This window comes from Balaenoptera physalus (assembly GCF_965194825.1).
Source record: "Balaenoptera physalus genome assembly, chromosome: 19".
Taxonomy (NCBI): domain Eukaryota; kingdom Metazoa; phylum Chordata; class Mammalia; order Artiodactyla; family Balaenopteridae; genus Balaenoptera; species Balaenoptera physalus.
The window spans coordinates 61,591,251-61,614,460 of NC_138900.1; the positions used below are offsets into that span (position 1 = coordinate 61,591,251).

Here is a 23,210-nt window from a genome sequence, read left to right on the forward strand (position 1 = left end):
GAGATGTGAGCATGTATGAGGGCCAAGAGGAGAGAAGAGGGGACCCAGAGGAGGAAAACGCCTGCCAGGTGCTGGGAGGATGGGATTCCTCAGGTGCCGGCTTGAGGGCTGAAACTCAAGGTTGGCTCCACACAGGAGAACAACATGAAGTACTGGGAGAAGAACCAGTCCATCGCCATCGAGCTCTCGGACCTGGTCGTCTACTGCAAACCAACCAGCAAGACCAAGGACAACCTAGGTACCGTCTGCCATCATCACTCTGCCCCCCAACCTCGGTGAAAACTCTTGATTCCATTTGAGTCTGGCGCTGTGAAAACCGTTCCTACTCGTCTTAACTGTGCTAAGTGGGAACCTCCCCTTCAGTTCGTCCTCAGGGCGAGGATGCTGGTGAAACAGGCCCTTCTGGTATCTTCAGAAGGCAAACCCTCTTAAAGGGTGGATTAGTTTTTCTGCTGCTGTAACAAGTTACTATGAACTTGGTGGCTGAAACAACATGTATTTGTTCTCTCACAGTCGTGGAGGCCGAGGTCCAAAATCGGTATCACTGAGCTGAAATCAAGGTGTCAGCAGGGCCCCACTCCCTCCAGAGGAGGCTCTGTTCCTTGCCTCTTGCAGCTCTGATGGTTGCTGGCATTCCTTGGCTTGTGGCCATGTCACTCCAGTCTCTACCTTTGTGGTCATATTGCCTCCTCTTCTACGTATTCAAATCCCCGTCTACCTCTCAATTGTAAGGACTTTGTGGTTTCATTTAGGGCCAGATAATCTCCCCCTTTCAAGCCCTTCAATTTAATCAATCTGCAAAGTCCCTTTCCTATATAAGGAACACAGTCACAGGTTCCAGAGACCAGGACCTAGATATCCTTGGGGGCCATTATTTGGCCTGCTGCAGAAGGATTCAAAAATGGATCTCCTACCAAATCCTCCAAAGTAGCAAGTTCTTTCATCTAATTATGGTCCTGTTCATATTTTCTTCCTCCTTTTGAGCAACTCCTGTCTCTGATCTCAAGAATCTGTAATTCCAAGGCAGAGGACCAGAGAAGCAGTACTAAACCTCAGCGTTAATGGTCACTGGGAGGCTGGTCCCTGGGTACCTCCACATGCAGGGAAAGGTGTCATAGCTCTGAACCAGACTTGGCCATGCTCAGCGTGTTAAGAGCTCTCCTACCACAGCTGGATGTGAAGCAGCGGAGCTTCATCCAAGCGAAAAATTGTGTGCGTTTTCCTATATGTCTCCTCCCGTTCATCGTCCCCTCACCCACGCAGGCATCCCCTCTCCCGTCACATCCCTTCCTGCTGGCATTCGATTCTCCCTCCACCAAGATGCTGGGTTCACTCATCTTGTGCCTGCGACACCTTTGATGAGGAAGCCGGATCCGATGTCTGCACCTTGCACTCCTCAGATCTCCTCCTCCCTGCTGATCCCATCTCCCCCACCCCTTTCTGTAACTGTACCGCTCTTGTGGTTTCTTGTACAAGGCTGCTGGTAGTTCCAAACAAAAAGTAAATTACAATAATCCTAGACTAAAAGGCTGTGGGAACACTGGGCTCCCTGTTAATATCTGGGACCACCCCCCCCCCCGGAGGGCAAGAGCCCACAGCAGAACCACTTATGGCAGTATCGTCATAACCACTTGAATGTCTCATCTGAGAGAGATTCCTGGTTTCATTTTACGACCTGCACATCCCGCCAGTACATTAGGCATTAAGAAAATGTGCGAGACAGAATAAATGCGACTCCCTCTCTTTGTGCAGAAAACCCCGACTTCCGAGAAATCCGCTCCTTCGTGGAGACAAAGGCTGACAGCGTCGTCAGACAGAAACCCAACGATCTCTTGAAATACAATCAAAAGGGCCTGACCCGCGTTTACCCCAAGGGACAGCGGGTGGACTCGTCCAACTACGACCCCTTCCGCCTCTGGCTGTGTGGCTCCCAGATGGTGGCGCTCAATTTCCAGACTCCAGGTAAAAGGGGGCTGATTGTGGCCAATAAACCTGAGATGACGGAGCATTATTCCAGGCGCAGTCTGCTGGGGCCACCGGTGTGATGTGGTGGCCAGAGCGCGTAGTTTGTCTTAGGAATTGTCGGAGTTCAGCCAGCATGCTAGCGCGAGGCCCATCCCCTTGAACAGAGTGATGAAGGGGACCACTGGGCATGCCAGGTGCTTGTGTGACGGGCTCCGTGATGGCAAGTGACAGACGCGGAGTCAGTCTGGTTTAAGAGAAAAAGGAAATGCATCCACTCACGTAATTTAAAAGTCTGGGAATTGAGCTTCAGGCAGATGGATTCAGGTGTTCAGTGGCTGTCTTCCGGTCCCCTCTCCGGGCCCATCCTTCTCTGAGGGCTTGCTGCTCAGGCTGTCTTCTGGAGATAATCACATGCTGGGAAAAGCCAACATGCACAACTTCTTTATGCAACGGGTGGCATTAATCACGGTGCTTTGCACCTTGGTGGTTGTTTAAGCCTCTTTGGAGGACCTGTTCATCAGTAGCCTCCTTTGTATTTTTGTGCCTGCATAGGATTCCGCTGAGCAGAACCATACGGTCTTCAACTGATCCCCTGCTGAGGCACGTTTAGGTTATTTCCCTTCATTTGCTATTACAGACGGCACTGCCCCCTGTAACCATATGTGAGTGTCACTTCAGATATGGGAGCACATCTGTGGGGCAGAATTCTCAGAAGTGCAGGGTGGATCAAACAGCTTTGATCAACTTGGCCCTGAGGAAAACCACTGAACACCTGTATCCAGGAGTGTCTGAGCGAAGACACTTAGCAACCCTGCCCTCCGTGGGAACTGCGGGCGAGATGTTTACACCCTTTTTGGCAAAAGTTCACCCATTTAGTTTTAGCAAAACTTTTCAGTCTTCGATAGGTGAAAACTGACTGATGTTACATTGTAGTCACAGCTTCCCTTACTGGTAACTTCTCTTTTTATGAGTAACATTAACCACGTTTTCATGTACTTAAGAAGCATTTGTGTTTTCTTTTCTGCAGACTTTATTCATGCTTCTTACCCAGTTTTTCTAAGGGGGTTTAGGTTTTCACAGCACACATTTATCAGATTTCTTAATAGATTAAATTTATATATAGATATTTACCTGTCTAGTTGAGTTAAATTGATTTTTCTACAGCACATCAACTTTTATGTGGCAGTTTTTAGCTTTGAATACGTTCTGGATTTTGTATCTTACTTGGAAAGCTGTCCCAGTCTGAGATTTTTTTAATCTCATATTTTCTTCCAGTAACATTGGTTTTTAATGGATTTTTTTAAACCCATAGTTTTGAGTCTGATACCTATTTTAACAGCTGCCTCAAATTGTTTTCGGAAAAAGGTATAAATCATCCCCTACCCAGCACCTTGGGGCCCCTTTGCTTGCCTCACTTTCATCAGCAGTTATCCTTCCTCCCCAGATAAGTACCTGCAGATGAATCACGCCCTGTTTTCCCTCAATGGGCGGACTGGCTACGTCCTGCAGCCCGAGAGCATGAGGGCGGAGAAGTACGACCCCATGCCGCCCGAGTCCCAGAGGAAGATCCTGATGACTCTGACGGTCAAGGTAAGGCCCAGCCCTCCTTCCTCGCGCAGGGGGCCGGGGCTGTGCAGCGTGGGGATGGCCCAGCCCGCTGCCTAGCGATGCCAGTCTCCTGGTTTAAACCGTCAACACCCAGACACGGTTCAGGATCTTAACTGCAGTGCCCGCCACGGTCATTGCAGGGGAAGAGGGGAGGGAAGGGCATCTTCCCAGGTCCAGCTTGGTCACCTCCCCTTGTTTGCGGGGGCGAGCTATGAATCCGTCTCTGGCTGGGTTCACCAGGGTCCCTGTGAGGTCAGCGTCTGGTCAGAAAAAGGGAATCAAACATGTGAGAAGTGGCTCTCTGGTCTTTGTGGAGGAGAGAGCTTGTCCCCACCGTGGCCACTTTGAGGGGTGAAAGCTTTTTTAAACTGGTCCAACTTTCAGAGAAGGTGTTGTCTCTTTGTTAGAGGTTTTGTTTTCTCCCGTTTGAGAAATGATGCAAGGTAGGGAAATGAACTGCATTTCTCATAAGATTCAGGAAGAGAAACTGAAGCATATGTAACCAAAGTTCTTACAGATTAAAAAAAAGGCCTATTACAAAAAGAATTCCACATTCTCCCCCATCCTTTCCTGGGAGGGGCTGGGAAATTGAGTGACTGAACTCCATCTCTGTAGGTGCCTACCTGGGCCTGGGTGTATGCGTTTCTGTGTGCAGGTGAGGTCCACCTGTTGAGTCTCTTGGCACTGGGGCTCCCATCCCAGCTCATTCTTAACAGCTGTGGGAATCTCCACCCCTATTTCCTCATCCACAAAAGGGAAGCAGTAGGGGTGTCCACTGTAGGAGGGTCTAGTACTTCACCAGTGAAGAAATGAGAACCCACCACGTGGAACTTGTTGGCTCTGCCCAGGATGGAGCCAGGAGAGTTCCAATACTTGCTTTTGGTGTCCTAGGTTCTGGGGGCTCGTCATCTCCCCAAACCTGGACGAAGTATTGCATGTCCCTTTGTGGAGGTGGAAATATGCGGAGCCGAATATGACAACAACAAGTTCAAAACAACAGTTGTGAGTAAGTTGCTGGGTCCTTTCTTCACTTAAACTTCAGGCGAGTTGAATCACAGGTTGGGGATGCTAGTCATCGGGGATTCGGTAAGGCACTGGTGTCCAGGTCTTTCCCTTCATCCCCCTTGCCTGCCATGGGCAGCTCGGAGAGGGGAAACAAAGGGCCACGTGATGAAAGAGTTGGACTTGGACCCACTGCCATGTTTCTCAGCCTGTAAGTCACGGCGGGAGGCCCCGGCAAGGCTCCAGCTCCCCATCGCTCTGGGGTATCGCCCCCTCCGTGCATCGGCGCCCCCCTGCTTACCTACCGCGTCCAAGGCTAAGAGAGGGTGTGGCTGACCTGACCCAAAAGACTGCAGCCCAAGCTGGGTGATCTTAACCCAGAGGGCAGGGAAGCCCAGAGAATGCCTGTTCTGCCATTTGAAGCCTGGAAAAAGCTGAACTGTGGACCTTTTAAGGCTTGGGACCACTGCCCCTGGTAGAAGGTAGCCCGATGAACAGCTCACGTGCTGACCAGTGAAACTGGCCTTTGTGGAGGGTGGAAGTTAACTGTTTACCTTACTCCCTGAGGCTGGTTCTCCCCTGGCAACTCCAGACCCCACTGTCTCTTCAGAGCGCCTAACCCACCTCCCCCATCAGACGAGGGATGTGGCTCCCATGTCTCCTTTTCTCTCGTCCAGACCTGCCTGTTCCTGCGCTGTTGTCCACCCCCCAATCCCAGGGAGTTGAGGTGGGAGATCTATACGGGGCGGTGGTCGCCTCCCCCCTGCTTACTGAGGGCCAGGCCTGCGATGCCATTGGAAAAAAATTATTTCTTAGATCCTGGCCTAGATGTGTTTTTACACTGTTGCTACGGAGATTCAAAGCCAGCAGATGTAGAGATGGTGTAACCAAGAGGGGGCAGGATGAATGGGGCCTCTGAGTGAGCTTGGATCTCCTTCCAGATGACAACGGCCTAAGCCCTGTTTGGGCTCCAACACAGGAGAAGGTGACGTTTGAAATTTATGACCCAAACCTCGCGTTTCTACGCTTTGTGGTTTACGAGGAAGATATGTTCAGCGATCCCAACTTTCTCGCGCATGCCACTTTCCCCATTAAAGGAATCAAATCAGGTAAGACCCGTTTTAATGATAATGTTTGGCTTGGATTGGCATCCTTTTGGGTCTGGGCTGCTGGCTTTGAAAGGAATGACAAAAGCCTTTTTCCTGGCTTTTATTAAATCGTGGGTAGGTTGGACAGCTGATCTCGTGGGAGTTCCCGTGAGCTGGGACAGGGACCGTGGAAAGCGGCAGGATGGGATGCTGGGCCGGTCACAGTGGGGCTTCTGCATCCAAAACTGGATTATTAGTTGACGGTCTACCCGGCACTGTAGTTTGATTTCGTTTTGGAAGGTTAGAAGCTGTTGGCCTCTCCTCAGGCAGGTTCAGGGGTGGTAAGGTGCTCCCGGGGAAGGAAGAGACCCGGAACTACAGTCTTAGGCCCGCGTTTCCCCGCGTCACCCTGGGCAAGTCACCTGGGCTGTCCGAGCATCACCTTCCTCTTCTATGAGGTTGGGATGGTTGACTCACTTCTTCTTCTTGTGATTCCTTCTCATGCTGAGCAAAACACAAAACCCCTTCATGCTTTGAGAAGGGCCCTGTATTTCTGAGAGACCCCAGTCACTGAGCCTTCCAAATTCTTCATGAGGTCACTGTTCCCCTATTTTCCAAGGATCATTTTTCGAGAGCAAAAGATCACTCTCATTTCAGTGAGTTGTATACAAAGATAGTCTTTTCTCTTGATGTTGTTTGGAAACCTTGGGTTCTGTTTCCTATTTTTTTTTTTAATTTTTTCTAAACTTGGAACATACCAGATAGTCCCTAAATTTATCTCATATACACCTAATCATTTCTACAACTAGACGCGTGTGTGAGGATGCTCCAGTTAGAAATGCAGGCCCATCCCAGACTGTTCTCGTTCAGCCAGTCTGGGGGGCCCAGGAATCTGCATCTTTAGCCAGCTCCTCAGAGGGCACCCGGAGAAAGCCGAGTGAGACCTAGGCTGCCCATCCTATCGAGGAAGCAAATTCCTAAGCGAATGAGAAGATTAAACAGGGACTTGAGAAATATTTAACTTGTCTGATTAGAAATACCATCTTCCTGATTTAATAACAGCAGTGAACACTCATTTGGAAGTCCAAGAGGCCTGATGTTTGCCAACCCTCTTGGTTAACTTGCCCTCACTGGAAACTACATTAAACCCAGCAATTTAGCCGCAGGACTTTACTCTGCAATTTGCCTCTTTTACATTAGCCGTAAGTAGGCTTAGGACAGATTTCTTTTTGTGGTAACTGTGCCCACCCCTTCCTAACCCACCTCCCCAGGACTCATCCTGCACAGAGCAGTGGCTCTGCTGTGTCCCCGTCCTTACCGGGTCCTGACGAGGGATGTGAACCGTGGCCCCTCCCAAGGCTGAGGAACCCTCTTGACCAGCCACCTAACAGTGTCTGTCGACTCATCTAGAAAATGCTATGGCTTAGCTTGGAGAGACTTATAAAACAAAGAACATCTCAAGGATGATACAAAATGTGACCCTTCCCCCAGCTGTGAGATGCTCTCAGTAAGACCTTGTCTCTCTGTCCCGCTGCTAGCACTGCCTGGTACATCCATATTCATGGAAGGCGTGACCCAGAATAACAATACCTTTGCGCATGAGGCATCGAACTCGAAATTAAACTCTGCCCATTGTCATTAGAGATGCACTTAAGCTTTTAAGCCAGCTGGAGCTCGGGAAAGAAGGAAAACAGCCTTTATTGTGCTTGGTGCCTTAAACTCTTTCTCTTTTAATCCTCACAGCAGTCCTGTCAAAGGGGTTTTATCATCTCCGCTTTTTAAATATAAGCACTTTGGGCCTAGAGCTGTTAATTAACTAGGTCAAGGTTACGCACCTTTCGGACCAGAGCTGGGATTCAAACCCGGGCGGGCAGAATCTGACTTCAAACCCCATGTTCTTCCCTACTCTGCAGGCCACCCTCAGGGCCTCCCCTACTCCTAATAAGCCAAAAATACTGATGCTACGTCAAAAGATGTCTCTGTTTCCCTTTCCTCTGTGAAGTAACCAAAACCAGTAAGAAGAAAAACGGAACCAAACTATTTTTAGTGAAATTGGCAAACACCTTTCAGCCCTACTCCCCGTATATGTGAAGGGCCGCTCCTAAAAATGAGGCTTGGGCGGTGACAGGAGGTATGGGGAACTGGAGACGTCCAGCCACAGGAGGGACAGAGCTCACTTCTCCGACTTCGGAGGCATGCGCTGGGCCGCACTACTTTGCTCGGGGTGCACGGGCTGCCCCCCGGAACGCCACAGCGCACAGCAGTTCAGCACGTTCTAACATCAATCAACACCTAGACCAACTGCTTCCGCACTGTCCATAGATCAGCTCGGTAGAGATGCAGAATCTCGGCCCCATCCCAGACCTCTGGAGTCAGGATCTGCATTTTAATAAGACCCACAGGTGATTCACATCACATAATTCCCAACACCTCTAAGGGGAAAATATGCCAGAAAACTTCTCTACAGCAAAATTCAAGGAGAGCAGTGTCCCCAAAATCCTCCAGGGAAAAGAGCGTGTGACCTGAGAGTTTTATACTGTGACACTCACACTGTCACTCAAGTATAAAATCACAGGATGGATGTGTTCACATATGCACAGTCCAGGGATTATATGTCCCATGAGCTCATATTCAAGAATACAAAAGGCAAATTTAGCCAGCCAAAATATTGATGGAAAAGTTTAGTTCAGTAAGAAGGTGGTGAGCATTGGACATTTTAAAAAATGTGTGCATTTCATTGTGTGTAAATTTTATATCAGAAAAGGGACACTGAACAAATATTGACCTCTTGTTAATGAGATTCATGCTGACATAAGGAGAAGTGTACAGAGGCCTTCATCTTTCTTTGAAATATGAAGTAAATATCACACACGATAGATTGGTGGGTGGATAAACATAAGTATAGTGAAAGGTTAATGGTAAGATTTAGGTCGTGAGTGTACAGGTGTTCCTTGTCATGTTCTTTTAGAAAACTAAGCTTCCCTTTGTGGGAGAATTATGGTTACAAAATGGAACGCAAATATTACACACCATGTTGATGTAGAAATAATAATACAACTTACCCAGGTTAGGGGAGGAAAAGGGAGAGAAGCTATAGGGTTATGTAAGCACGCCAATTTCCTCATCATTAGCAGTGGAAAGTGAGGGATTCAATAGATATTATTTAAAGGTGATAAATCAACTGGCTGGCAGACTAAAAAAGGTTCTCTAAGAGAAATAAGAATAGTCATCAAACAAGCCAAAACCTGAGTGGTGGAAGGCACAGAGAAACTAGCCCACATGCCCTACTTTGAGCGTTGCTTGTCCCAGACAATCAGCAGATACAGTGCAAATAAAAAGCTTTCAAGGTACAAATCTCCACTTACAAAGAAGCTACTGGGATATAATATAAAAGCATAAGGAATATGGCCAGTAATGTTGTACTAACTTTGGGGACAGATGGTTACTAGAATTATTGGGGTGATCATTTCATAATGGATGCAAAGATCAAATCACTATGTAAAACACCTGAAGGTAACATAATATTGTACGTCAACTATATTTCAATTTAAAAACTTTCAAAGGGATACTAGGGCTATACAGTAAATCCTTAAGATAGAGTGGTCAGTGGAAACTGTAAGGTACAGAATTGCTGGGCAGTGTACTATCCTTTGCGATTTTAAGGGAAACTAACATGCATAGACTATTTTGGAAAGATACTGTTAACAGTGGTTCCTTCTGGAATAAGGGGTTATGAGTGGGTGGGAGCGAGACTTTCATTTCTACTGTGTATTCAGTTATACTACTTCATCAAAACAAGCAAACCAACCAACCTTTGAGATGTGTTGCCTTAAACATTACTTAATGGGGAGGGGTGGGGGGAATTCAGCCCCACCTCACCCCTCTCCTAAATAAAAAGAAACATTTAAATGACCGTCAGACACAGGTCCTAATTGTAAATTGGGAATGGCTTTTAGAGGAGGATGATCAATGCTGCTATGAACTGCCAGGGGACGGGAAGATTTCTTCCCCTTGGAAATCTTTAAAGAGAAAACACTCTCTCGTCCTAAGCTTTGTAAAGGGCTAAGTGGAGAAAATGAATGTGGGGATTCATTACTCCTTTGAGTCTTTGGCCTCAGAAGTATTTAAGGAATTGAAACTACAGCTGTAGTCGCTCTGAATTCAACGTGCAATGTTCTGTGGGTTTTAATTCGCTCTGAGTGACTCATTTTCATTTCTAGATGGCAGGTATTTTTAACTTCACTTCTCTGGATGGACCTGTCAGTCAGGCTGTGTTCTGCAGCCTCTCTCCCCAACCATCAGGGTGGGACCTGTGGCTTCCAGGAAGGAAGTCAGCCCCCAGCATGGGGCACTGACTTCTCTGCTCCTTGCACTGGGTATGTGATCCCTGGGTACTCGAAGAAAGGAAAGGTCTGACATTAACTGCCTGTCTTTGTGTTGTTTTTGCAATCTGCAGGATTTAGATCTGTTCCTCTGAAGAACGGCTACAGTGAGGACATTGAGCTGGCTTGCCTCCTGGTCTTCTGTGAGATGCGGCCAGTCCTGGTGAGTGGAGAAACACTAGCTGGGGTTCCCTGCCCCATGTATGTCTGCTGGTGCGGTGGAGACGACCCATGAGTATGGCTGAGGGACTTGGAACACATGGAGAATTATCTAGCCAAACATGCCACATCATAAAAGAAGGATTCCTTTTAGCTACAGATTTCCTCCGAGGTCCTAGGGTTTTCCTTCCAGCGGCCTTTCTTCTGGCAGGATGCTGTACGATTCCGTGAAGAGGTTGTGTAGTTGGAAAGGGGGAAGCTCTTTGGAAGTTCTTTGGTTTCATTTCAGTCACAGCCAGGCAAGACAGTGCTCTTCAAGGTAAACGCATCTTTCCTGCGTGCTTTACCTCACCTGTTGGTCTTTGGTAATCCCTTCCAAAGGTCTGCAAGCATCCAGCAAAGCTTTGTCACGGCTTGTCCTGGGGAAGGGAATTCACGGACCTCACGTTCCCACAGCGAGCGGCACTCCTTTTGTGGTTCTGTCTGCTGTTGGTGGAGCCTGCCTTCTTGTTCTTTTGGTTTGCAGCGGCCTTGAAGATACATATTCTCTCCTTTGATTAACCAGTTTGGGTAGGCTTGATGGAAAGGACTTGGGCCTCCTTGAATTATGAAAGAGGATGAGATAAGGTTGGTGAGGACAAAAGGTTAAGAATGCAGCACCGAGCAGTGGGTAGTTCAGGTCTTGGGTTTGATGGTATGTATTGTGATTCTAGAGCTTCAGAGTCTTTGTGACGGCCTCTCTTATAGTACGAACCCCACTAGGCCCCGTATGTGGCCAGTACAATCTCCCAAGGTCTTTCCACTCCCCTAACCACAACACTCAGCATGGGCTGGGTGAATCTGTGCTCGCCCCAGTTCTCTTGAGAGAACCTGGAAAACCCGGAGGGCTGACGTGGGCTCTGTCAGTGTTGCTTGCATACCTCGTTTTATTGCACTTTGCAGATACTGTGTTTTTTTGTTTTTGTTTTTAAATTAATTAATTTATTTTTGGCTGTGTTGGGTCTTCGTTTCTGTGCGAGGGCTTTCTCTAATTGCGGCGAGCGGGGGCCACTCTTCATCGCCGTGCGCGGGCCTCTCACTGTCGTGGCCTCTCCCGTTGCGGAGCACAGGCTCCAGACACGCAGGCTCAGTACTTGTGGCTCACGGGCTTAGTTGCTCCATGGCATGTGGAATCTTCCCAGACCAGGGCTCGAACCCGTGTCCCCTGCATTGGCAGGCATATTCTTAACCACTGCGCCACCAGGGAAGCCCGATACTGTGTTTTTTAAAAGAATTAAAGGGTTATGGCAACCCTGTGACCAGCAAGTCTGTTGGCACCGTTTTTCCAACAGCATTTGCTCTCTACATGTCTCTGTCTCACATTTTGGTAATTCACATATTTCAAACTTTTTCGTTATTGTATTTGTTATGGTGATCTGTGATCAGTGATCTTGGCTGTTATTACCATGACTTGCTCAGATGATGGATAGCATTTTTTAGCAATAAAGTATTTTTAGTTAAGGTAGGTACATTGTTTTTTAGACATAATATAGTCTAGTGGAAACGTGACTCTTACATGCACCGGGAAACCAAAAAATGTGTGTGACTCGCTTTATTGCACTATTCACTGTATTGGGATGGTCTGGAGCCCAATCTGCAGCATCTCCCAGGTGTGCCTGTAGAGCTGAGCACCATCCAGTGGGGAAGGGAGAAGGCAAGGACGGGGATGCCTTTGAACAGCCATCGCCATCGCCCATGCGGTAAAAACTCGGAGGAGAGAACGTTAGGCTTTCTGCATAGCTGTTTGCCTTCCGTTCAGTTTTGATAACCTTGATAGTTTCAAAAGCATTTTAGAAGCATCAAGGTGGAAGAGGGTGCAAAAATACAAGGCACAGCAGGTGGGGGCCGAAGAACCTCAGTGACAGTTTGTTGGTATAAACTAAGCTCGTGATGATGAAACTGTCTGAAAAGGATAAGGGGATGGATGATGGAAGGTTTTCCATTTTGAAACAGATTTTAAATGTTAGCACTTTGGACTCTGTCAAAGTAAATGTAATGTTTATATGAAAATCAGTTTTCACTTGAGCCTTAAATTATGGATCCAAAAAAATGACCTTTCATGATTCTAAGTGATAGAAATGCTCGACCTGAAAGTTTTATATAAATTCCTCCCTTTCCTGGTAGTCCTTGTTGAACATTCGTCTACACACTGCTCTGCAAAGCTGTCATTAAACAACCCGGAAGCATTATAAAGAATTTAAATGACTAGGTAGCACCGGCGGCAGATGCAATTACTGTATTTAAAAGAAAATGTGTTTTTATCCAGCTTTGACTTCCTTAATGACGGAAGCTTCTGCTGGGGAGGCCACTGAGAGGGTGGGGGGAAGAGGGGGCTTTGTGTGGGGTTCCCGGGGGAAAAGTTGTCTGAGTACGTGCAGGTTTCATCTTTGCTACTGGTTCCCGAGCTTTTATTTAATTCCACATGTGTCACCTGGTTGTAAGCCATTCACAGGTACCGTCTGGCCTGTCTGCCCCACACTGTGCTGAGAGGTGTGTGCTTGGGACACCTGGGTGCCCAAGGTCAAACCGCGTTTTATTTATCACTGTATCCTCTGTGACGCCGGACAGACACTCTGGTAAACAGCTTCCAGAAAGCCTTGTCTGAGCAAATGATTGATCCAGTGCGAGCTGAGATGGAGTTTACTCATAAAACATTGGCTGCGATAAGAGTTTAAAGCCCCAGTAAGCTGTCAGTAAGCACGTTGAGCCCTTTCTGAAGAAGCCACTTAAATGTCACAGTCACTTATCAATTCTGTTACTCTGTTAGCTGTATATATGGTTTACAAAGGGTCTTTTTAACACCATTACCTATGATACTTAATTTGAGAAGTAGGAAAAGGAAGGGGGAGATTGAAAAAATCCCATAAACCACCTGTACATAACTACTGCTAGCATTTTGATATCTTTCCTTTGCCTGATAATTTTTTGCATATGATATTTTCATAGTTGCATTCATATAGTATGAATATGTGCCCTTTATTCACTTCACAGATGACGCTAAGCTTTTTTCCATATTCTTACGATTTTCAAAGCCATTAATGCCTATTTCATCAGGTAGAGGTCCCTAATTCACTTAGCCTTTCTCCCACTGATGGACAGTTAGGTTGTTTGTACCTTTTTACTTTATAATAATGAAGGTCTTCATAGAACATTGATTAAAAATTACTTCCTGAGGCTACTAGCTATTTTGCAATGGAATAATAGGTCAAAGAGGAAAATAAAAGACCATGTATTTTTGGATACATGTCAAATTGTTCTCTGGAAGTAAATAGTTTCTTTTAAGTTGATGTATTATATGCAATCCTGCCATTAATTGAAAAGGGCCTCCTTCACTCAAATGATCTAAACTTGTGAGATTCAGAAGAATGGGGAGAAATACGTAAACTCGAATAGTCATCCTAATTATCATCGATGGGCAAGCTGGCAGTATCTGGAGGGTACTTTTGAGAAAACTGGCAGTCCCAGGATCTCTGAGTACAGATCCCGGGGTCAGCAGTGCTTACCTTCGTGCTGGGTGGGAGCTAAGGTACAAGGGGTAGAGTGGCCTAGTTGGAAAGACCAGGATCTGTGGTTCCCAGAAAGGCTCAGCCGGAGCAGATGTGTGGATTCACACATATCCCTCTGGAGAAGGGCTGTGGGGCACACTGAAGTCCTGGAGGATGAGTAGGGGGTGCTGCACTCGGGAGCTGAGCTGGTCCTGGTGTTTGAGATTGGGAAAGATTTCTTTACAGTTGGGAGACCTGGAGACAGAGAGAAAGGCCCTCCTTGTGCCTCAACAGCTAGAGTTTGACAAGTGCTGCTCCCAAACAGCAGAAACAAAAGGTGCCTCCACCACGACCCAGTGCCTTGGTGTGACTACCGCACATACAAAACCATGAGCATGCAGTGGAAAACCAGGCACATAGCGACAAGAGGAGGAAAGACCAGGTGAATACCTGGTACAGGTGGCTGGCAGTTGAACTAGAGCTGCTGGAAGCATCTTATGAGAACCCTAACACATCAGTGCTTTATTTGGATGCACATTAAAGCTCTAAAAAAGACCTTCTGGAATTTGAAACCAAAAAAAAAAGATCTTTTGAATTTAAAAATTCAGTACATAAATACATAAATAGAGAGATCCACATTAGTGACTCAAACGACAATGTGGATTTGTTTCACGGTGCGCGAGGAGAGGGGATTCAGAGTGCCGCCTAAACGAGCTCCAGAGACGGGCGCTACCCGAGGCTATCAGCACGGACACCAGAGACGGGCATGAGATGCTAAGGCTGCTGCTGCCGCCACCAAGAAGCCTGTGTGCGAGCACAGGTCACTATCCACACTGCCCCTCCCGGGAGCCTGTGCAGCCCACCACTGCCAGGGTCCTGTGATCCAGGGACAACTTCCCCGAGAACGCACGGCGCGCCTCAGGCTGCTGCAATGTCACGCCGGTCTCTGCCGCCGCAGGCTCGCCCTGCATCCGTACCCCTCCCTCCCCCGGCCTGAGTGAGCCAGAGGCCCCTAATCAGCTGCTTCTTTAACCCCGTCCTGTCTGAGCAAAGAACAGACGCCCTCAGGCAACCTATGCGCAGAGGCGGGGCCGAATCCAAAGCTGAACCCCAGGAGCTGTGCAAACAAAGAAGAGAAAGGGAAATCTCTCCTAGCAGCCTCAGGAGCAGCGGATTAAATCTCCACAACCAACGTGATGTACTCTGCATCTGTGGAATACCTGAATAGACAACGAATCATCCCAAAATTGAGGCAGTGGACTTTGGGAGCAACTGTAGACTTGGGGTTTGCTTTCTGCATTGAATTTGTTTCTGGTTTTATGTTTATCTTAGTTTAGTATTTAGAGTTTATTATCATTGCCAGATTTGTTTATTGATATGGTTGCTCTATTCCTTTATATATATATATATATATATTTTATTTTCCTTTTTCTCTTTTTGTCAGTGTGTATGTGTATGCTTCTTTGTGTGATTTTGTCTGTATAGCTTTGCTTTTACCATTTGTCCAAGGGTTTTTTTTTTAAGTATAGTTTTTAGTGCTTGTTATCATTGGTGGATTTGTTTTTTGCTTTTGTTGCTCTCGTCTTTCTTTTCTTTATGACTTCTTAATTTTTTTATTTTTAATAATTTTTTTAATAACTTATTTTATTTTATTTTATTATTTTTTTCTTTCTTTTTTCTTCTCCCTTTCCTTCTCAGCCATGTGGCTGACAGGGTCTTGTTGCACTGGCCGGGTGTCAGGCCTGTGCCGCTGAGGTTGGAGAGCCGAGTTCAGGACATTGGTCCACCAGAGACCTCCCGGCTCCACATAATATCAAACGGCGAAAGCTCTCCCGGAGATCTCCATCTCAACACTAAGACCCAGCTCCACTCAACGACCAGCAAGCTACAGTGCTGGACACCCTATGCCAAACAACTAGCAAGACAGGAACACAACCCCACCCATTAGCAGAGAGGCTGCCTAGAATCATAATAAGGTCACAGACACCCCAAAACACACTACTGGACGTGGTCCTGCCAGAAAGACAAGATCCAGCCTCATCCACCAGAACACAGGCACCAGTCCCCTCCACCAGGAAGCCTACACAAGCCACTGCACCAACCTTACCCACTGGGGGCAGACACCAAAAACAACAGGAACTACGAACCTGCAGCCTGCAAAAAGGAGACCCCAAACACAGTAAGTTAAGAAACTGAGAAGACAGAGAAACATACAGTAAAGCATGTCATCTGCATACACTGTTTGCAGATGACATGATACTCTACATAGAGAATCCTAAAGATGCTACCAGAAAACTACTAGAGCTAATCAACGAATTTGGTAAAGTAGCAGGGATACAAAATTAATGCACAGAAATCTCTTGCATTCCTATACACTAATGATGAAAAATCTGAAAGAGAAATTAAGGAAACACTCCCATTTACTATTGCAACAAAAAAAATAAAATACCTAGGAATAAACCTACCTAAGGAGACAAAAGACCTGCATGCAATAAAACTATAAGACACTGATGACAGAAATTAAAGATGATACAAACAGATGGAGAGATATACCATGTTCTTGGATTGGAAGAATCAACATTGCGAAAATGACTATACTACCCAAAGCAATCTACAGATTCAGTGCAATCCCTATCAAACTACCAATGGCATTTTTCACAGAACTAGAACAAAAAATTGCACAATTTGTATGAAAACACAAAAGACCCCAAAAAGCCAAAGTGATCTTGAGAAAGAAAAATGGAGCTGGAGGAATCAGGCTCCCTGACTTCAGACTATACTACAAACCTACAGTAATCAAGACAGTATGGTACTGGCACAAAAACAGAAATAGACATCAGTGGAACAGGATAGAAAGCCCAGAGATAAACCCACGCACCTGTGGTCACCTTATTTTTGATAAAGGAGGCAAGAATATACAATGGAGAAAAGACAGCCTCTTCAATAAGTGGTGCTGGGAAAACTGGACAGCTACATGTAAAAGAATGAAATTGTTCTAGAACACTCCCTAACACCATATACAGAAATAAACTCAAAATGGATTAAAGACCTAAATGTAAGGCCAGACACTATAAAACTCTGAGAGGAAAGAGCACTCATAGGCAGAACACTGTATGAAATAAATCACAGCAAGATCCTTTTTGACCCGCCTCCTAGAGAAATAGAAATAAAAACAAACAAACAAACAAAAAAAACGGGACCTAATGTAACTTAAACGCTTTTGCACAGCAAAGGAAAACATAAACAAGATGAAAAGACAACCCTCAGAATGGGAGAAAATATTTGCAAATGAAGCAACTGACAAAGGATTAATCTCCAAAATTTACAAGCAGCTCATGCTGCTCAATATCAAAAAAAAAAAAACCCAATCCAAAAATGAGCAGAAGACCTAAACAGACATTTCTCCAAAGAAGATACGCAGATTGCCAACAAACACATGAAAGGATGCTCAACATCACTAATATTAGAGAAATGCAAATCAAAACTACAATGAGGTATCACCTCCCACCAGTCAGAATGGCCATCATCAAAAAATCTACAAACAACAAATGCTGGAGAGGGTGTGGAGAAAAGGGAACCCTCTTGCACTGTTGGTGGGAATGTAAATTGATCCACCATGGAGAACAGTATGGAGGTTCCTTAAAAAACTAAAAATAGAATTACCATATGACCCAGCAATCCCACTACTGGACATATACCCTGAGAAAACCATAATTCAAAAGGAGTCATGTACCACAATGTTCACTGCAGCTCTATTTACAATAGCCAGGACATGGAAGCAACCTAAGTGTCCATCGACAGATGAATGGATAAAGAAGATGTGGCACATATATACAATGGAATATTACTCAGCCATAAAAAGAAACGAAATTGAGTTATTTGTAGTGAGGTGGATGGACCTAGAGTCTGTCATACAGAGTGAAGTGAGTCAGAAAGAGAAAAACAAATACCATATGCTAACACATATATATGGAATCTTAAAAAAGGAAAAAAATGGTTCTGAAGAACCTAAGGGCAGGACAGGACTAAAGACGCAGATGTAGAGAATGGACTTGAGGACGTGGGGAGGGGGAAGGGTAAGCTGGGACGAAGTGAGAGAGTGGCACGGACTTATATACACTACCAAATGTAAAATAGATGGCTAGTGGGAAGCAGCCACATAGCACAGGGAGATCACCTCAGTGCTTTGTGACCACCTAGAGGGGTGGAATAGGGAGGGTGGGAGGGAGACGCAAGAGGGAGGGGATACAGGGATATATGTATGCATCTAGCTGATTCACTTTGTTATAAAGCAGAAAGTAACACACCATTTTAAAGCAATTATACTACAATAAAGATGTTAAAAAAATGTGGAAGAAATGTCTCAAAATCCAGAGCAATACCACCATGAGATAGAAATCATAAAGGAAAAGATAGGTCATGGGCATCTGCCCTCTGAGCCTAGCATGCAAGCATGTCCCCAAAGGACAAAATGCAACAGAAGGGTGGGGAGCTACTAATGAAGCAGTTACTAGTGGGGATTTTCTCTGATTTGCTACTTGAGAGATGACTCGCTTGGTTCCTGAAGGGAAGAATAGAATGCACACCCAACACCCCAAGTCATATCTTAGTAAAACTTTTGAATTCTAAGGATAAATAAAAAACCCTAAAAGCTTCCCAACACACCAAGTTATCTACAAAGAAAACCACATACATCTAATATCAGACTTGTCCTCTTCCGCACTGGAAACCAGAAGAATGCCATCTACAGACAAGTAAGACAGAAGAAATCAGTGCCCAGCCACCCACTTGCCATGTCAAGGCAATAGAAATGTTATTTGTGGATATGCAGGATTTCAGACATATCGTGTATCCCACTCAAGAGATAGCTCAATTTCATAATAGTCTAGAACTGAAAATAATCAAATATCAGCAAAACCCAGGAGTTAAGAGGTAAAATACAGGCATCCTAAAAGGTTTCAACATTTATGCCTCTGGGATCAATAGCCAAATAAAGCATCCTTCAAGGGAAGAGTTAATTCTGATAGTTTGAGGTACAAAGGAAATGTTAAAAAACTGAAGGTAACCACCATAAGAATTGAAAAGCAGAGGCGAAAAAGAGATAAACAGAAACTTGACCAAGAGAGTAAACATTAGAAAAGGATAAAAGAAGAAGAAATTAAAAATATAATAATGGATATAACTTAGATTTGATCAGGTGAATGGGCTGATTTCTCCCATTAGAAAAGAAGCAAATCCAGCTGTGCAATGTTTAAAAGAAATAGGCCTGAAACAAAGGTTAGAAGAAAAGAAACAGTAATGAAGTGTTACTGGGAAAAATTGGGAAGGAAAAATTAATACCAAAGTAGAATTCAAGATCAAAAGTACTAAAGAGCATAAAGAGGGACGATATGTAATGACAGAATGTCTGGTTTACAAAAGGGATGCAAGAGTCATAGATGTTTAGTTAGAAACCGGCATTACTATGCTACATGTATAAAACAAAAGTTCATACAAATAAAAGATTACTTGATTAAAAACATCTTTCAGAATCTGGATGTCTAGTATACAAAAAAATCACCAAGGACAGATGATCAAACTAATGACTAACAAGTTTGATTTAAGAGGTACACTTTATGTTCTACAAGTGGATAACGTACACTGTTTTCTTCTATTTCTCAGAAACTTGATTGAGTACTTGATCACAAAGAAAACCTTAATACGTTATAACCTGATAAAATTTGAAAGATACTAAGATGGTCAAAATGTTCCCTATTTGAAAATAAGGAATTCCAGATGAAATAAATCAAGTAAATTACCCAAAAGTAGTAAAACATTTATGCCATAAGTATATGTAGGAGAGTGCTTGCCTTAAAACTACACAGAAAACTGAATATTCATTTAAAAGTAAAAATAATAAAGATAAAAGCCAACTGAAGGAAACATAAAACAAATGCTGATTCATTGAAAAGATCAATTAAATAAACTCTTTGCCTGCTTAATGAACAAAGTAAGGGCAAAAACATCCAAGAGTAAATATTGAAAAGGAGACTGAACCCCAAATAATAAGATAAAAAAGTTTGAAAAACTAGGGCAAAATGGTTGCCTTGAAGAATGGGCTAAAATTGTGTCAAGAAACAGTAGAAAACTTGGAGATGAAGTCCTACAAAAAACACCTAAAGGGTAATAAAACACCTATCAGATAAAAGAGGTATCAGATCTAGATGGTGTTAATAGCTGTGTTCTATTTGGATTTAAAGAACACAATTCCAATTTTAATCCACTGAAGTCAACAGAAAACTGGAAATGTTCCAGTTAATGTCTTGAAGCTGTATAACTTTCATATCACCACCCAGTCATAGATAAATGTCAGTTATGAATACAGATTAAAATTCTAAAAAAATTAGCAAGTCATTTCCAGCTATTTACTGGAAGAACGATATATTACAAGTAAGTAGTTTAGTCCAATAATGCAAGGGTGGTTTAACCCTGGTATAGTTAATGACACTGAGCAAAATCATATACCTTTAGAGGTAACAAATGTAACCAGTCAAAGAAACAATTAGTATAAAGTGTGGTGAAGCAATAAAATTATCTGCTCACAAATTATGGTTATATACTTTAAAAAACAGACTCCAATTTTAAGGAGACTGATTTGTGTATTTGTCATGTATCTATTAAGTCACTCACTTTTCTCTATTCTAAACAGTTGGAAATGTGGGATGGGAGGCAGGGACAGATGGGAAATCTCATTCATGATAATGACAAAAACTATAACATCATGTTAGGAGTAATTCGAATAAGAAAGGTATAGGGCTTTTAGACTGGAAGACATAAAGCAACACCTGAACAAGGAGAAATATACACCAACCCTTCCAAAGTTAATGTTTGATTGAAATCAGAGGTATCAGTGTAAGCTCACTTAAAATACACATACACACAGGTATGCAGAAATAAACATATGTTTGCATCAGTTACTCTACATATATACATACCCTAGCTGTGTCTACTGAGAGGGCCTAGAACTAATGACACCCCAGTAGCAATAAGCACATCCAAGCACCCACATCTTGCTTTCTAAATATCATTCTACAGTAAAAGAAATCAGAGCTCTTTAGACAAGAGCTTAATTCCAGAGTAGGGACAGATAAAATATAAAATAAGCCTGGAGTATCTTCAAATTCCAGTAAGTAACAGATAAAGAAGTGCTAAAGAAAGGATGGTGACACATCAAAATCTCCCAAGGGCCCAAGCTGGAACAATTTGAGCAGCAAAATAATAATATTGGATTATAACCCATGGACACGTGAATGTTTAATAATTAAAAGAGAGACATACAGCTCAAAATCAAAAAAACAAACCACCCAACCAAAAAAATGGGCAGAAGATCTAAGCAGACATTTCTCCAGAGAAGACATACAGATGGCTAATAGGCACATGAAAAGATGCTCACCACCACTCATTATTAGAGAAATGCAAGTCAACACTACAGTGAGGTATCACCTTACACGGGTCACAATGGCCAGAAAGTCTACAAATAATAAATGCTGGAGAGGGTGTGGAGAAAAGGGAACCTCCTACACCGTTGGTGGGAATGTAAACTGGTGCAGCCACTATGAAGAACAGTATGGAGGTTCCTCAAAAAAATTAAAAATAGAGTTACCGTAAGATCCTGCAATCCCACTCCTGGGCATATATCTGGAGAAAACAATACTTTAAAAATATACATGCACCCTTATGTTCATTGCGGCACTATGTACAATATCCAAGACATGGAAGCAAGTGAAATACCCATCAACAGATGAATGGATAAAGAAGATGTGGTATATATAAACAATGAATATTACTCAGCCCTTAACAAAAGAATGAAATAATGCCATTTGCAGCAACATGGATGGACCTAGAGATTATCATACTAAGTGAAGTCAGAGAAAAACAATATCATATATTACTTATATGTGGAATCTGAAAAATGATACAAATGAACTAATTTACAAAACAGAAACAGAGTACAGATACAGAAAAATGTATGGATACCAAAGAGGAAAGGTGGGTAGGAGGAATAAATTAGGAATTTGGGCGTAACAGATTCATACTACTATATATAAAATAGATAAATGACCACAACCTACTACTATATGGCACAGGGAACTATATTCAATATTTTGTAATAACCTATATGGGAAAAGAATCTGAAAAAGAATATGTGTGTGTGTGTGTGTGTGTGTGTGTGTGTGTGTATAACTGAATCACTTTGCTGTAAACCTGAAACTAATACAACATTGTAAATCAACTATACATCCATAAAAAATAATTTAAAAATACTAATTAAATGAGAGAGAAGAGAGAGTTTTTCCTTACAGAAGAATTCCATTAATAAATACAGGAGTGACCTAGAAAAAATAACAGGCAAAGCATTCTCTGACATAAATCATACCAATGTTCTCTTAGCTCGGTCTCCCAAGGCAATAGAGATAAAAACAAAAATAAACAAATGGGACCTAATCAAACTTACAAGCTTTTTGCACTGCAAAGAAAACCATAAACAAAAACGAAAACAACCTACAGAATGCGAGAAAATATTTGCAAATGATGCAACCAACATGGGCCTAATTTCCAAAATATACAAACAGCTCATACAACTCAACAAGAAAACAAACAACCCAATCAAAAAATTGGCAGAAGATCTAAATAGACACTTCTCCAAAGAAGACATACAGATGGCCACCAGGCACATGAAAAGATGCTCAACATCGCTAATTATTAGAGAAATGCAAATCAAAACTACAATGAGGTACCATCTCATACCAGTCAGAATGGCCATCATTAAAAAGTCTACAGATAACAAGTGCTGGAGAGGGTGTGGAGAAAAGGGTACCCTCTTACACTGTTGGTGGGAAGGTAAGTTGGTGCAGCCACTGTGGAAAACAGTATGGAGGTTCCTCAGAAAACGAAAAATAGAACTACCATATGATCCAGCAATCCCACCCCTGGCCATATATCCAGACAAAACTATAATTCAAAAAGATACATGCACCCTGATGATCATAGCGGCACTATTCACAATAGCCAAGACATGGAAACAACCTAGATGTCCATCGACAGAAGAATGGATAAAGAAGATGTGGTACATATATACAAAGGAATACTACTCAGCCATTAAAAAGAATGAAATAATGCCATGTGCAGCAACATGGATGTAACTAGAGATTATCATACTAAGTGAAGTAACTCAGACAGAAAAAGACAAATACCATATGATAATCACTTATACGTGGAATCTAAACTATGGCACAAATGAAGCTATCTGCAAAACAGAAACAGACTCACAGACATAGAGAACAGACTTGTAGTTGCCAAAGCAGAGGGGAGGGATGAACTGGGAGTCTGGGGTTAGTAGATGCAAACTATTACATATAGGATGGATAAACAAGAATGTCCTCTACTGTATAGCACAGGGAAGTATATTCAAATCCTGGGATAAACCATAATGTAAAAGAATA

At 43.7% G+C, this 23,210-nt stretch overlaps 1 protein-coding gene across 2 annotated transcripts in view; it reads left to right on the forward strand.

The window, feature by feature from the left end:
- Positions 1-23,210, forward strand: part of PLCG2 (phospholipase C gamma 2) — a 171,025-nt gene that overhangs the window by 142,777 nt on the left and 5,038 nt on the right. For both annotated transcript variants that reach the window (XM_082438973.1, XM_082438972.1), the window contains exons 26-31: positions 136-238; positions 1,753-1,962; positions 3,410-3,555; positions 4,465-4,579; positions 5,517-5,684; positions 10,120-10,208. In XM_082438973.1, the coding sequence (XP_082295099.1) occupies positions 136-238; positions 1,753-1,962; positions 3,410-3,555; positions 4,465-4,579; positions 5,517-5,684; positions 10,120-10,208 (831 nt within the window). The remainder of the gene's footprint in view (positions 1-135; positions 239-1,752; positions 1,963-3,409; positions 3,556-4,464; positions 4,580-5,516; positions 5,685-10,119; positions 10,209-23,210) is intronic.